Here is a 15,926-nt window from a genome sequence, read left to right on the forward strand (position 1 = left end):
AAAACGACGACGTATTTTGTCGTAAAGCAAAATGGTGGTGTTGTTCTCTCGCAGTGCCTTTAAAATTGGGGTTTTGCTTCGTCGGGGTTTATGAAGGGCTTTGATAGTAATCTTCGTCTACAGGCTTCTTCTTCTTCTTCTCCACAATTCTCCAATGGTTTCTTGCCTAAAAGGCAAAACTCTATAAACCTCAATCTCAGAAATTGCTATCACAGATCTTTCTCTCCCACCATGTTAAAGCTCTTCACTTCTTCCGCTTCTCGAGTCCATCATTTGACTCCGGCAATTAGGGTCGGGTCTAGTAGCCCTGTGGAGTCACCATTGTTCAAAGCGTTGAGTCAGCTTACTGGGTGGAATCGGCGATCTGCTTCTTTAGGTCAACGTGTTTTCTTCTGCTCCGAGCCTACCGATGGAGAGGCGGCGGCTGAGGCTGAAGCTAAGGCGGTCGAGTCCGATTCTGAAGGTTCTGACTCAAAATCGTCGTCTGCGATTGTGCCCACTAACCCTAGGCCAGAGGATTGTTTAACGGTTAGTGTTAATTTTGTAGGATTATGGTTTTGTCTTTCTAATCGCAATGTATATATGCTTTGATGGATCGTTGGCAGTTTAATTGTAGAGGCAAAATCTTATCCTTGCTGAAATGATTACAAAGTTGTAAACTTTTGGTCTTATGAGATGCTTTTCATCTTTGTTGAAGCGTCTGTTATTGTATACTGTTCCATGGTGGTTTTTTTGAATTTGGATTTGGTGGTTTTTAGTTATTAGTCAGAGCAAAACCAGAGGCTTTTGTGATTGTGACTAATAGACATTTCAGTTAGACTTATACTTTTCTGTTGTTAAATTGCAGGTTCTAGCATTGCCGGTGCCGCATAGGCCTCTTTTTCCTGGTTTTTACATGCCAATCTATGTCAAGGTATGTCAATTCATCCTTTTCTGGCCATTCAACATTTTGTTAACATGTTTATCCCCAAAACTTTCATTGAATTCTCTCTATGGTGGACTGTATCTAGCCTTAGAACTAGACTCAGTAGACCCAGCATCACCAATTACCAAAGTTGACACCTCAGGTTCTTTGAAATCTGCTGGTTATTTTTCTAGTATATATAGAGATTTTAGCGGCATTTGATGCATTATTAACTACCTCATTGTTTCTTATATTATAATCTTTCCTGCTTGGTTCATTTGATGATGTGGGCAAACTTGCTACAACTATTTATCTCTAACTATAGTGGTAACATTAACTTTTTAGTTTGGGAGATGCGCATTTTTTGCCTCTGACCACCATGTGATTTTTTATGGTGTGCAGGATCCTAAAGTACTCGCAGCCTTACAGGAGAGCAGAAGACGACAAGCTCCATATGCAGGAGCTTTCCTTCTGAAGGATGACCCATCAGCTGATTCATCTTCAAGCACTGATGCAGAAAAAAATATAAATGAGCTAAAAGGGAAAGAGTTACTTAACAGGCTTCACGAAGTTGGCACACTTGCTCAGGTAATGTTGCTGCTACGTCTCTTTAATGTCTGTTTGGTTTCTGTGTGATCAAATCAAATAGCATAACTAGCATTACAATTTCCTTGTTGATTTCCCAGATTTCAAGTATCCAAGGTGACCAAGTTATCCTTGTTGGTCATAGGCGACTTCGCATAACAGAGATGGTAAGTCGGTAGAGTAACAGGGTTCTTCATACATGGTAGAATTTCAGTTAAGAAAGAATTCAAAGTTCAAAAGCCTAGCAGCGACTACACCTTTTGTGTCCTTTGGTTGACCGAGTTACTTTTTATTAAGGGAGATTTTTTTTTTCTTTATACAGGTGAGTGAGGAACCACTTACCGTCAAAGTCGATCATCTTAAGGTATAATTATGCTTTATGATATGAGACTTCTGTTTGATTTTTCTTTTTTCTTTTTGAAATTCTCAAGTCAGGAACCTTTTTTCTTGTTCTCTGTGCAGGATAACCCATTTGACATGGACGATGATGTCATCAAGGCAACATCCTTTGAAGTTATTTCAACGCTTAGGGATGTACTAAAGACAAGTTCACTATGGAGAGATCACGTTCAGACATATACCCAGGCATGTTCTCTTCATAATTTTCACGTGTGCAGGTAAAAACTTTCAGGACACCTGTCTTAGTAGATGTCTTTCAAACTTGTGTAGCATATAGGTGATTTCACGTATCCACGATTAGCCGATTTTGGAGCTGCGATATGTGGTGCAAATAGGCATCAAGCTCAAGAAGTTCTTGAAGAACTGGATGTAAGTAGTTACACTATTCTTGTAGTTGTATGGGTTTCCCTGCTTGTTCAATCTCTCATCTCTACCTTTATTGACCCAGGTTCACAAACGTCTGCGGTTGACGCTGGAATTGATGAAAAAAGAAATGGAAATTAGCAAGATTCAGGTACTATTTCTGGGGCTACTTAGCCGCTAGCTGTTTGAATGAAATATAATTCAAATCTTTTGAACCATATAGGAAACCATAGCAAAAGCAATTGAAGAAAAGATTAGCGGTGAGCAACGCCGGTACTTACTAAATGAGCAGCTCAAGGCTATAAAGAAGGTATGTTTCATCCCGCCTCATAAAATTTTCTTGTATTTTTCGTCAACTCAACATTATGTCAGTGGTATATATCATATTTGGTTTATTCATTTAAGTGATCCAATGCAGGAGCTTGGTGTGGAGACCGATGATAAATCTGCACTTTCTGGTCGGTACTACCTTAGTATCTTCAATTTTATGTATTCATTTATATCACCGTTAGAGATTTATAATTTCACTGCCTTATGCATTCATGAGGCGTCAGTGTCCTTGGTATGAGTTCAGAGACCAGTACACTGTTATTTGTAAGACAACTGCAACTGATATTCTATTCATCACTGCAGCAAAGTTTAAGGAAAGGATTGAGCCTAACAAGGAAAAAATTCCAGCGCATGTATTACAAGTCATAGAAGAAGAGCTTACAAAACTGCAGCTGTTAGAGGCCAGTTCAAGCGAGTTTAACGTGACCCGTAACTACCTAGATTGGTTGACCATATTACCATGGGGAAATTACAGGTATTTTACTCTTGCTTTATCTTGTAACTTTATTATTTAAGTAAAGCAGCAGCTAGTCTTTATGAGGGACTGACAGAGAGGATGAACATCCGTGCTCATCACATGGCACCATATGTATTTGCTTTGTGTTCACTGATTGAGGAATCTATTTTATTAAATTTGCAGTGATGAAAATTTTGATGTGGTGCGGGCACAAAAAATTCTGGACGAGGATCACTATGGCTTATCTGACGTAAAGGAAAGAATACTGGAATTTATTGCGGTTGGAAGACTTAGAGGCACTTCACAAGGTATGATACTTGCACAGTAGTTGTGGCCCCTTTCTGATTGATCTTGAATGATGAAAAAGAACTTGTCCTGGTCTATAAGCCTGCAGCTAAAATTTGAGTATATGTGTCACCAGGGAAAATCATCTGCCTCTCCGGCCCTCCTGGAGTAGGTAAAACTAGTATTGGCCGTTCTATCGCACGCGCTCTTAATCGCAAGTTTTTCCGGTTCTCTGTTGGAGGGTTAGCAGATGTCGCTGAGATCAAGGTATAACTCATTTTTTTCTTTACTTGCAAAGTTTAGTCAAATGATTTCGATTAAATTCTGTCACAGAAACAATAAATCATTCTCGTAATAACGTGTTTAGGGGCATCGTCGAACATATGTTGGCGCCATGCCTGGAAAGATGGTGCAATGTCTAAAGAGTGTAGGGACATCAAATCCTCTTGTTCTAATCGATGAGATTGATAAGGTAATATCTTTCTAGTATTGTGAGTTTGTGACTAGCTTCCTGAAGTTGGTAGTCACATATGTAGCTTCTTTTATTCATCGATATTATACTGTTCATCATTAGTTAAGAAAGTCAAATTTCTCTGCAATAAAGTGTTATTGTTCCTTGGCAGCTTGGGAAAGGCCATGCTGGTGACCCAGCCAGTGCTTTGTTGGAGCTTCTGGATCCAGAGCAAAATGCAAATTTTTTGGACCACTATCTCGACGTTACTATTGACCTATCAAAGGTTAGTAATGTGGTTATCATTTTGTTTCATATGGTTCTAGGCTGTCTGTTAATTGCTGATCCATTTCCCTACAGGTTTTATTTGTGTGCACAGCAAAATGTGATAGACATGATTCCAAATCCTCTGCTAGACAGAATGGAGGTGATTTCTATTGCTGGGTATATTACTGATGAGAAAGTTCATATCGCAAGAGACTATTTGGAAAAAACTGCACGTGGAGATTGTGGCGTCAAACCTGAACAGGTCTCACTTTAATCCTGTTCTCCAATTGTGTCTGCTTTTAACTTGGTTTAGTAATTGTCAATGAGTCACATACTTCTAGGATTTGCTCAATTTGTTCATACTATCTGCAGGTTGAGGTGAGTGATGCAGCTCTTCTTTCCTTGATAGAAAATTACTGCAGAGAAGCAGGTGTTAGGAATCTCCAGAAACAGATCGAGAAGATTTACCGTAAGGTAAGTTTTGCTACAAGACTCTGAATGATTTCTTTAAGCCCCCAAAATTTAACATCATTTTTCTTTTGTAGATTGCTCTTAAATTAGTGCGTGCAGGAGCAGTCGCCGAAGTGCCTGCAGTTGCAAGTGATCCCGAAGAAGCTGAAATTGTGTCCGAAGTCGGCGTAGAATCCCCAGAGAACCATACTGATAAAGAAAACCCTGTGTCCTCTGATTCGTCATTGGAAGAATCAAATGAAGAGGCTCAAACCGAGAAGATGGCGATTGAAAAGGTAATGATTGATGAATCAAACCTTGCGGATTATGTAGGAAAACCGGTATTCCATGCAGAGAAGCTATATGAGCAGACACCGGTAGGTGTTGTGATGGGTCTAGCTTGGACATCAATGGGTGGTTCAACATTGTACATAGAGACAACTGTTGTGGAGGACGGGGAAGGTAAAGGTGGCCTGAATATAACGGGTCAGCTCGGTGATGTGATGAAAGAAAGCGCACAAATTGCTCACACAGTCGCTAGAAAGATAATGCTAGAGAAAGAACCAGAGAATCAGTTCTTTGCAAACTCCAAGCTTCATCTCCATGTCCCTGCAGGAGCCACCCCCAAGGACGGTCCAAGTGCAGGCTGCACCATGATCACATCTTTATTATCACTTGCCACGAAGAAACCAGTTAGAAAGGATCTTGCAATGACCGGAGAAGTTACACTAACTGGAAGAATTCTTCCTATTGGTGGGGTAAGTTAGCAACTCCAGACGTCTCTCACTCTGTTAATTCTTTATTTTTGACATTTTACCGAATTGCTGCAAGTTTCTTACACAAAATATCTCAGGTGAAGGAGAAAACTATTGCGGCTAGGCGGAGTGAGATTAAAACAATAATATTTCCGGAGGCAAACCGAAGAGACTTTGATGAGCTGGCGGAGAATGTGAAAGAAGGGCTTGAAGTTCACTTTGTGGATGATTATGGAAAGATCTTTAAGCTCGCCTTTGGCTATGACAAACAAGAAGACTGAAACAACAAGAATAGACGAGTCAAATTCACCCTCGTCATCATTTGTTGTCTCCCATCTAAACAACAAGACCATTCTTGATTCTTTCACTTTTCTTTTTCAAGAAGAAAGTTATTTGTGTAACACTTAAAGTCTATCAACTGTTGGTATCTTGGCGGAAGCAAGATTCACTCATACTTAATAACAGACTATTACATTAGAACGAAAGAAGGAGAATTATCCTATTATTTGCATTTTTTCATTCAATAAAAGTGGAAACATAAAAGAAGGAATGCTCATATTATACATCGTGTGAGAGAATGCTCCTCGATATCGGCTACTTACACTTCATCTCGATTCTCATGTCAGAGAAACTATCAGAAGAAGCATCTAAAAACAAACACCAGAAGCATCTAGAATACCGAGAGAAGATCAGGCTCTACTAAAGCAGAAACTAACCCTTCCCTTTGCCTCCATGTTCTTCTTTGAGTACCTGAGACAAGATCATTAACTAAATCATCAACCAAAGTAGATACTATCTCTCCCTCAATGTCAATGCCTTCTTCATACGTCTCTTTCTCGAAATCAAGCCATCTCCCTTCGAAACTGCTCATCTCTTTGTCAACAAGCTCATCCATCATCATCTCTCTCATCTTCTTCAACCCATGAATCTCTCTGTTCAGTTCTTCTGCTAACCAATCTCTTTGTTCAAACAAAAACCCGCACTTGCCTAATAGCCCCCTGCAGCTACCCATAAACATCCGCTCGCACTTGAGCGCTAAGCACTTATTGACAAAATCAAACAGTGTCTTTCTGTTGATTTTGGCTGCTGTTGCTTCTCCTCGGCCTTCCATTTCATCAAAGAGGCTCGCAGGTAATATGTCAGTGGCCATTCCCAGAGCAAATTCTTTCACCAACAGTTGGTCAGACCTGAGGATCTCGGATATGTACCCAAGCTCCCAGTCGAGACTTTCTTCACCTTCTGAACAACTCAGTGTTATTACAGATTCTGAGAGCTCGGACTCGTCTTGTAATTGGTGCGACTCATTTGATGAAAACCAGGTGGGTTCTTGGTCTGATGAGGACTGTATTGTCCCTGTAAAGCCCAAAGCGTTAGACAGGATCAAAGTAGCCGCAAATCTAGCTTTCATGTAAGCCATCAGTTCCTATTGAGTGCAAACAGTGTTTTCAAACAATACATGTATCTTAGGGATTCAAGTTTTGCAGGCTGAATGTTGACTTTAGAATATCAATTGCTCTTATTGATTCGGTGGGACTTGGGAGAAAGAAAACTAAACATTTTGTTGTAAAGTATTGAGAAAACAAACCGTATTCTGCGGACTGTCTGCAATCTAAGAAACTCTTGCTGCAGGAGCTTCTGAGATCATCTGCTTCAGTTACAGTGCTAATGCTGCTAACTTCGAGCTCTTCTGCTTGTATCTTTATTTTCAGAAGAAATTATACAAAACATAATTAGTTAGAAAGCCTTAAATAACCTAAATATATTTACAAGTAGAAACAGTGCCGGTCTAAAACTATAGAATGCAAAATATGACTAATAAGAATTTGCATACTTAATCTCTTAGATGCATTAGGAAGGAACTAACCTGGAATTTTTGTTTGTCATAGAATGAAGTGCAGTCAGAAACAGATTCACTCTTCGATAAAACTTTATCCAGACCGTTTTGAGTCGACTTTTCATATTCTGATGCAGATGAAATCATCCCGTTCACCTCATCCTTTGGAATGGACCATGAAGACTCTTCTTCGGTCAGGCTACAGCTAGAAGACTCAAGCTTAGAAGTCAGCTCTCTGAGCTTTTGCTCCAACAAAACATTTAAGGAATCGCCGCCAATCACTTTGAAACTAACTGCAGATTCTGTGTCTTGATCAATTCCTTGGGAGGAAGATAGTGAATCAGATGATAAGCCTTTGATGGGGGATGAGAATGTGAACGAAATCACATCCATTTCCTTTTTCCGATCATTTTTGCCTTTGCTCAAGCCACCATCAATGGTGATGTTACATTTGATCAAATTTTCACTCCTTTTGGTCCGTTTATCATCAGAGATTCCAGATTTTTGCATCCCATTAGGGAGCTTTTTGCTCCGGGGAAGAGTCTTTTTGCGTGACAAAGATAAAGAATTATTCTTTTCCATCGCGGCCGTTGTTAAACCCGAGTGCTTTGATAACGATCCACTTTCCACTGGATACTTGTTTACAACTTTGTTATTTACTTTGCTGCTTTTTTGGTTCGAAACAGAGGTCGTTGAAGGTTGGTTGTCTCTGCAGTTCTGTTTCTGGTTATTCTGCTTAAGCATACTCTTTCCCATGCTGATGGGAGCTCCTCTAAGACCATTCTGGCTTTTGACTATACACTTTTTAGCTTCTGCCTTCTCCTTTTGGTTTGCAGAGTTTCTGGTGACACTTACGGGCGTTGTACTGGCTTTTGCTTGTGCGGATACATAAGATGATGGCTTCACTTTACCCTTCAAACCATCAGAACTGCTTTTTCCCATGAACTTACTAGTTGACGGCGTCATGAGTGATGTTGAGGTTCTCTTCTCGTTGTGCTTTCCTCTTTGGTACTTAAGGTTAAAGTTATCATGGGAGACTTGACGGCTAGACATTTTCTGTGCAGCTTCTAATTTCTCTCTTAAATCTTGAATCCTCATAGGAACTGATGAAGGAGAATTAGATGGCGAAAACCGCGTTCTAGCAACCATCCTAGGACTTGGGTCAATCATTCTTGAAGCCGCTTCCATTACATAAATAGGGTTCCTGGATGGGACAAACCCGGGACTCCGGATAGGAGACAGGTGTCTACTGTTGGTAACACATATTGGTTTAGCCGACCTGGGGGGAAAAGTCTCAGATTGAAACCGTTCAATCGGTTGGTTGCGNTGTTGTTAAACCCGAGTGCTTTGATAACGATCCACTTTCCACTGGATACTTGTTTACAACTTTGTTATTTACTTTGCTGCTCTTTTGGTTCGAAACAGAGGTCGTTGAAGGTTGGTTGTCTCTGCAGTTCTGTTTCTGGTTATTCTGCTTAAGCATACTCTTTCCCATGCTGATGGGAGCTCCTCTAAGACCATTCTGGCTTTTGACTATACACTTTTTAGCTTCTGCCTTCTCCTTTTGGTTTGCAGAGTTTCTGGTGACACTTACGGGCGTTGTACTGGCTTTTGCTTGTGCGGATACATAAGATGATGGCTTCATTTTACCCTTCAAACCATCAGAACTGATTTTTCCCATGAACTTACTAGTTGACGGCGTCATGAGTGATGTTGAGGTTCTCTTCTCGTTCTGCTTTCCTCTTTGGTACTTAAGGTTAAAGTTATCATTGGAGACTTGACGGCTAGACATTTTCTGTGCAGCTTCTAATTTCTCTCTTAAATCTTGAATCCTCATAGGAACTGATGAAGGAGAATTAGATGGCGAAAACCGCGTTCTAGCAACCATCCTAGGACTTGGGTCAATCATTCTTGAAGCCGCTTCCATTACATAAATAGGGTTCCTGGATGGGACAAACCCAGGACTCCGGATAGGAGACAGGTGTCTATTGTTGGTAACACATATTGGTTTAGCCGACCTGGGGGGAAAAGTCTCAGATTGAAACCGTTCAATCGGTTGGTTGCGCCCATTATTTGTTCTTGAATCCAAACGGTCCCAGGAAATACCATCATAGTCAGTACGGAGATTTACATAACCAAGATTCTCATATGCATCCCATCTGTTGGTGTTTCGTGAAGGTCTGAGGAAAAACAGATCAAGATCGGGATTGAATCGAGGTTCCTGGACATTTGGTACAGGTAGAGACTCTAAACCCATAAGCCTGGCAACCACACTTGGGGCTCTTGTCCCCTGTCCATCATCACTGGTAACAGAAGATGCACAACAGCTTGAGTCACTTCTCGGGTTGTAACATGAACTCTTTCCAGTCTCATCAACCTCAACCTGTCCAAAAGATAACATCAAACCAAATTTGTTCCTCTCATCCGCTAAACTAAGACTAAAGCCACTTGACAAAAACAAGGGAATAGTATTGAGATAACTCACAAGAGAAACCTTCGACTTCAAGAGGTTTTGAGCAGTCTGTTTTATCTGCTTTGATTCTTCTGGTACAAAAACAAGAAGAAGAAGGAACTTGAGATTACTTACTAGAATCCAAACAAAGATCGAATCATACTTTCTTATATACACAGCATTATAATACAAATGAATCAAAACTTGTTATTAAACAATAACCAATTCTTCCAAACAAGAAGTACATTGTCTTAGACCAACTAGTTCTACATGTCACAGAATTCACAAGAACAGAACCAAACATTTCTAACTATTTGTAAGCATTTACAAAAACAAGAACAGCACTGTCTGTAATCATAATAAAATCTCATTCAAACAAGAAGTACATTGTCTTAGACCAAACATTTATACATGCCACAGGATTCACAAGAACTAAACCAAATCTTTGTGAGCATTACAAAGGCAATACTGCAGACTCACCTGAGAGTTCAGAGCTGCTGGAAGAGAAGAGCTTCTTACGAGATTTTCCAGGCCAATCGATTAAATTAAAAAAACCTCCTCTGGATCGTTTCCTTTCAACAACTTCCATTTTATTTCATCTACAGATAAACAATCACTAGAATCACTTCCCTGGGATGTAACTAGCAAGATGCAGCAACACATAATCTTGATTCCAAAACAGCAGATAACCAAACGAAACCGGACCAAAAAAAAAAAACCGCATAAACCTCAATAATTCACCCCAACTCTTAGCTGAACTAAAAGAAGATTAAGACAGTTCAATTCTAATATACATTCAGATAAGGCCACCACAGAATAATACAGATACAAACATGAACCCAATATTACCTATCGTTTAACTTCAGATGCCAAAGACGTCAACTTCAACTTATCGCTCATCCCATTTTGAGTTAATTCCAGACACCCTTGTGGAGAAATCAACCGAATTCGAAGATTTTGAGACGTTAACAGCAAAATGTGACAACGGGAAACAAAAACCCAGAAATGCTGCGGACTGTTCACGCACAAAACCGATTAAAAACCTAAACTTTAGAAGATCTATCTAGCCCTAAAAGCTAGCAAACAACACTAGGGGTAGGGGGTGGGTCTTGTGTTCCTCAAACACAGTAATTGAGAAAATTGGAATTGATGCAAAGGTTTTAAAACACCAATGAATCTTAGAAGAAAGAGAGAGATTCTTGAGAAATGGGTCAGATCAGGGAAAAGGTTAAATCAAACGAGGACGAAGTAAAGATAGATTTTTAAGATTTGGGATTTGTGATTTGGGATTTGGGTAGAGAAGACAGACCAATAGATGTGCAGACGTAGCAGAGAACTCTGAACAAAATAAAAGAAAAAAAAAAACAGATACTTTCAGTGTGGATTGATGTGACAAGAGAAGAGAGCGAAGGAGTGAGAGAGATGAGAGAGAAACAGAGTGTTTGAATTTTCCAGTCTCTCACTCCACCTCCGAAAAAAATATTACTAATTTTGTTGTCTCGAATTTATTGTTTACACCTTTCAGTAAATTATAAATACAAAAATTACTTACATATTAATGATCTAAATAAATGGTTAAAGCAGATAAAACTATATGTATAGTATGGGTATGATTGGTGACAATGTTTAAACGACACAGTTAAAAAATTTACAATGGTTGTAGAGAAGACAGGTTAAAAAGTAAGCAGTTAAAGATAATTGATGGAAAAGATGGTACGGTTAAAGAGAGTGGTTGAATATTTAGTTTGATTGGTAATGTTATAGCGGTTGGATAGTATAAATTATAATAAATAATATTAAAAATAATTTAGTTAGAAATGAAAAATATAAAGTAATAATGAGTAACATGACATAATAAAATTATTTAACAAAACCAAACATTGGTTTCTCTAAGTGATTAGAATTGGCGTTTGCAACCATCAAAATTAAGCTTTAACCATTTTTTCTAAACTTTTTCTCCAACCAAGATCTCTAACTGTTCTCTCCAAACGCTGTCTTGATTGGGAAACATTGGAGTGGTTCGTTTGCAAACAACTTTAACTAGTGTAACCAATCAGAGCCTATGAATGTAAATGGTAACTGCTATATCCAGCTGAAATTTGACTGAATTATTATTCGTTGATTTTAGCTGAACTTTAAAAAAAATATATATAATTAAACTTATACAAATATTAATTACAGAAATTTGTTGTGAATCATAGTAGTTAAAATGATTAATTGTAAATATTTAATTAAATTTTATATCTTTAGTAAGCTTCCTAACATAACTAATTAACTATCATATTAAAAATAACTTGTTGCAAATAATAATTCTTTGTTTAGTTTTTTCTTAAAAGAAAATAAAATCTATTAAATAGAAAAATACAAAACATATCAAATCTATATAATTCACTCGTTCTTTTACCAAAAAAAAAAAAGAATAAGGTTCAATTAAATTAATAAATAATAGAATGTAATGGAACCACTGTGATAAAACATCAAAAACTTCACAATAATTCCATAAATACAAATGATGTAATGGTATCTATTCCAATTCCTTAATAATTCCACATATGCATGTTATAATTTACAATCTATCTCGTTTTTTATATAAATTGTAATCTGTAGTAGTGTGTGAAAAAAAAAAAGAGGAATTTGTGGACCATTATACGATAATGGGAAAATGTTGAATGATTATGTGGAGACAAATTAGGCTATAGATATGTTTGTAGTAGCAAAATGAGAAATGGAGATGATACATACGTTTCTACTTTTCAGTTATAGAAAAAGGCAAAAACTTTATAGTAAACAGTGCAGAGGTCTAAATAATACTATGCCAAATCGTAATAGTTTACTTGCTACTATATGCTATGGATTTTGGGAATTGGGAACCACAAAATGGGTTTCCTGGCTCCACTTCTCTAAGTATATAAATTTTTTTTAATACATTACTATCTCATTTTTTTCATTATTTTTATTACAATAATGCTTATAGAAATCACAATCAATGTACTCAAAATTACCATTTTTTATATTTATATTCTTTTAATTTATTGTTGTCGACCACCGTTAGCATTTTGTCGACCACTTTCTAATATTGTAATTTTGTTTGTTGTTTGTTACCGTAAATAGTAGTACATCGCTATGAGTATGGATGGTAACGTTTGATGTCAAAAAAACAGTATTGTTTCAAAAATCATAACAAAAAAAAAAAATTACATGGTAATCTTAATCTAATAGTTTAGGATAATCTTATTGATATGACTATTCTGTCTACTGATATTTACATACTGCATATATTGTAGTATGTTGTTTAGAAAAAAAAAAAAATATATATATACATATATATATATATATAGTTCCAATAGTTGGACCGATAATATTAATGCAATTGGAGTTATTAGGGTGTTGTTAAGAACATCACACGTCCTTCGGATCACCTTATCAAGAATGTTGTATAAAATCATATTGTAAGCAAACAAAAAATGTAAACATGGTTGGGGCACAGATATTTGTATATATTTAAGCAATTAGCTTTTGAAATAATTCGGCACATCAAATTAATTCATGTAAAGACTTAACATCACATCCTCCGTTAATGCAACCATTCTAGCGTTCATTCCCAAGAAGATTTCATCTGAACGATTGGGAGAGTTCAGACCAGTTACCTTCTGTAACATCTTATACAAGATCATCTCCAGATTGGTTGTGAAGAAACTAAATCTGTTTACTGACAAGGTGGTACAGAAGAACCAAATTGCATTTATCAAAGGAAGGCTTTGTAAAAATGTCTTGTTAGCGTCAGAGCTGGTCATTGATTCTAATAAAGACGGTCCCATAACCAGAGATTGCTTACAAATTGGCATATCTAAGGCTTTCGATAATGTTGATTGAGAGTTATTAATCAACACCCTCAGAGCCTATGACCTTCCTTCTGTTTTCATCAACTGGCTATCAGTCTGCTTTTCAACCCATTCATTCTCAGTAGCACTGAATGGTGAGCTCATAGGTTACTTTCCGGAGAAAAAAGGACTCCGACAAGGGGATTCCATTTCAACTCCCCTCTTTACTATGGTGATGGACAAGATCTCTCTCTGCTAACAGACAAGATCAAGAAACAGATACAGCTTCTACTACGGCGTCGCCTTTTAGGACTAGACATCTCAGCCTCCACCAGTGCAACAACAGTCTCTCTACAGGATACTTATCTTCACCATTGGTTAGAAACCTTCCAAGCTTATTAATGTGATCTAACTCATTTCATAGGTTGTTATATATGATGTACACCTGCTGTATCAAAACTCTTTGATATATATTACCGATATCGTCATTAAAAAAAAAATATATATCACATGCTCCGTATTGATTTTTTAGAGAAACTTTTTTTTTTCAGATTAGTTAACTGTACGTTCTCACTTTTCTAGATTAATTAGTTTTATATCTAATAATTATTTGAATTTAATGTTTATTTTATCTTTGGTTAAATTTTGTTTATGTGAATAATAAATTGTGTTCTTCTTTAGAAAACACAAATTAATGTATGTACAAAAACATTTAAATGTCAGAGGAGTATATATATATATATTACATTCCATTACTATTATTCTTGAAAGTTTTCACATTTTGATATATGCATAAGTAAAAAGTATATCTCTGTTTGAGGTGGCTCTACTATTTACAAATATCAAATCATGCAAAACTACGAAAAAGTGAACTACATTGAACCAAAATAAGATCGAAGTGTACGCGCACAAATATAAAACCAAAACATGGTGGTCATACTAATATCAAATGGAAGAAACTTCTCAAGCTTCCTCCGTAGCTGCTGATTTTTTCAGGTTTGAAGTTTGGGATGGGAAATCAATCTCGTTTTAGTTTGACAATTGGCTTAACATTGGTAGTCTTATGCGGATTACAGGTGAAGGTTGGAACCTCAGATCCGTTGGCGGCATGGGCCTGAAAGTTACAAAGGCTACTTCTCCTCAACATAAACATGGAACCAGATCCGAAGGTCAAAGCAAGCAGTTTCTTGGCACAAGGTGGTCTGGTTTTCACAGTGTGTCCCACGTTATGCGTTCATCACTTGCCTTGCCGTCCAAGATAAGCTCTCAACTAGTGCTCGAATGAGAGTTTGGAGTCAAGTGTAGTCTTATCCGCTATGTGGTGAGACCAACGAAAATCGCATACCTTTACGATATGGAGTTATCTTGCTAGAAATCTTTTGGGAGACTGGGACATTGGAATCGATCAGAGCTAACTCTCCCAAGACTTGTTTTTCAAGCATGCACCTATCCTATTTGGCAAGAACGTAACGGAAGGATCCACGGTAAGCCATTGGCACTCTCCGTTGTACACCGCCCATGCCATTGACAAGACAATAAAAGCCAAACTTGCGTCTCTCACGCCACACTCGGAAGCAAACGAATCAGATCTTCGCACCCGCTGGTCCAGTTTAATAAATGTCCCAAGCATATGTCTATGTTCTAACTTCCCTTGCTCCATTTTTATAATGCTCTGCCTCCGCACCCATTGTATATTTTTCTTTTTGTTGATTAAAAACTATAACATTCCAACAAAAAAATTGTAAGGAAATGAAAATCTTTTTTTATTATTATTTAAATCCAAATAAGATCGAATTGATCGTTGGTTTGTGTGGTTGGTACCAAACTTAACTTCATTTTAAACGAAGATAAAATTTAAAAATATGAGATATATATAAAATTATTATCAATTAAAATAATTCTTAATTATGAAATTAAAAAAAAAGTTGAGCCTTAACCAAACCTTTTCATTCAAATTACCGACCATCAAATGAAACTTGATAGCATCGAATTCAAATATCAGTTTTAGATAAATTAAAAATTAAAAATTGTTAAATAAGAAAACAAGAGAAAGAAACTTTAATTAAATAAAAAGATATATATATATATATATATATATTTGTTTTTTGCACAAAATTATATATTTTTGTTTTTTGTACAATATATATATATATATTTTTAATGAAAAATGGAAATAAACAAAAATTATCAAGGAAAATTGAAAGTTGCACAGTAAAACATTTGATAGAATTAGCACTCAAAATCTTCAACAAAAATATTTTACTACTATATAAGGAAAAATCTTTTTACAAGCTAGCTTTAAACACTTTTAAAAGTTATCTTTCCTATATTTTCTAATACTTTTTTTTCAAAATAATTTTTCTAATATTTATATTTATTTAAACACATGTATGGACGGTATGTCAATGTCATGATCATACTAATTAAGTACTTGAGCAACAAGATTGAATCTTAGTTCAGAAACTTCTTGGATGCTTGGTTCACTAGCTAACATATCTTCTTAAAATAACAAGTAACTATAATGTAGATCTATAACAAGTTAACAACTATACGATAGTCTGACGCATGCTCTC

General features: G+C 36.9%; 2 protein-coding genes across 5 annotated transcripts; one reads left to right on the forward strand and one right to left on the reverse strand.

Annotated features, from left to right (window-relative positions):
• Positions 68–5,748, forward strand: LOC104771164 (lon protease homolog 1, mitochondrial-like). The gene is given in 20 exon segments (XM_010495641.2): positions 68–528; positions 848–913; positions 1,307–1,492; positions 1,591–1,656; positions 1,812–1,853; positions 1,952–2,074; positions 2,159–2,257; positions 2,337–2,402; positions 2,475–2,561; positions 2,670–2,709; positions 2,885–3,056; positions 3,222–3,346; positions 3,460–3,590; positions 3,691–3,795; positions 3,947–4,060; positions 4,135–4,155; positions 4,157–4,303; positions 4,414–4,515; positions 4,587–5,249; positions 5,345–5,748. Coding segments are annotated over 20 exon segments (2,976 nt in total). The 5' UTR covers positions 68–90; the 3' UTR covers positions 5,528–5,748.
• On the reverse strand, positions 5,734–10,976 carry LOC104771163. 4 transcript variants are annotated; one of them, XM_019242354.1, is made up of 7 exons: positions 10,382–10,976; positions 10,013–10,131; positions 9,566–9,621; positions 8,408–9,463; positions 7,111–7,668; positions 6,832–6,943; positions 5,734–6,599 (listed from the first exon to the last, which is right to left on the reverse strand). In XM_019242354.1, exons 2-7 carry the CDS (start codon positions 10,119–10,121, stop codon positions 5,917–5,919), a joined length of 2,574 nt encoding a protein of 857 aa, XP_019097899.1. In that variant the 5' UTR covers positions 10,122–10,131; positions 10,382–10,976; the 3' UTR covers positions 5,734–5,916. The 4 variants fall into 4 exon arrangements, with proteins under 4 accessions (XP_019097899.1, XP_019097898.1, XP_019097900.1 ...); XM_019242353.1 differs by having other exon boundaries at positions 7,111–8,406; positions 9,146–9,463; positions 9,566–9,624; XM_019242355.1 differs by having other exon boundaries at positions 7,111–8,359; positions 9,099–9,463; positions 9,566–9,624.

Source organism: Camelina sativa, chromosome 20, assembly GCF_000633955.1.
Source record: "Camelina sativa cultivar DH55 chromosome 20, Cs, whole genome shotgun sequence".
NCBI classification, from domain to species: domain Eukaryota; kingdom Viridiplantae; phylum Streptophyta; class Magnoliopsida; order Brassicales; family Brassicaceae; genus Camelina; species Camelina sativa.

Coding starts and splice junctions, on each gene's coding strand:
- LOC104771163 (XM_019242353.1), bottom strand. CDS start 10,121: ATGGAAGTTGTTGAAAGGAAACGATCCAGAGGAGGTTTTTTTAATTTA. Junction 9,625..10,012: donor CAGCAGCTCTGAACTCTCAG/GTGAGTCTGCAG, acceptor TTTTTGTACCAG/AAGAATCAAAGCAGATAAAA. Junction 6,944..7,110: donor ATGACAAACAAAAATTCCAG/GTTAGTTCCTTC, acceptor CTGAAAATAAAG/ATACAAGCAGAAGAGCTCGA.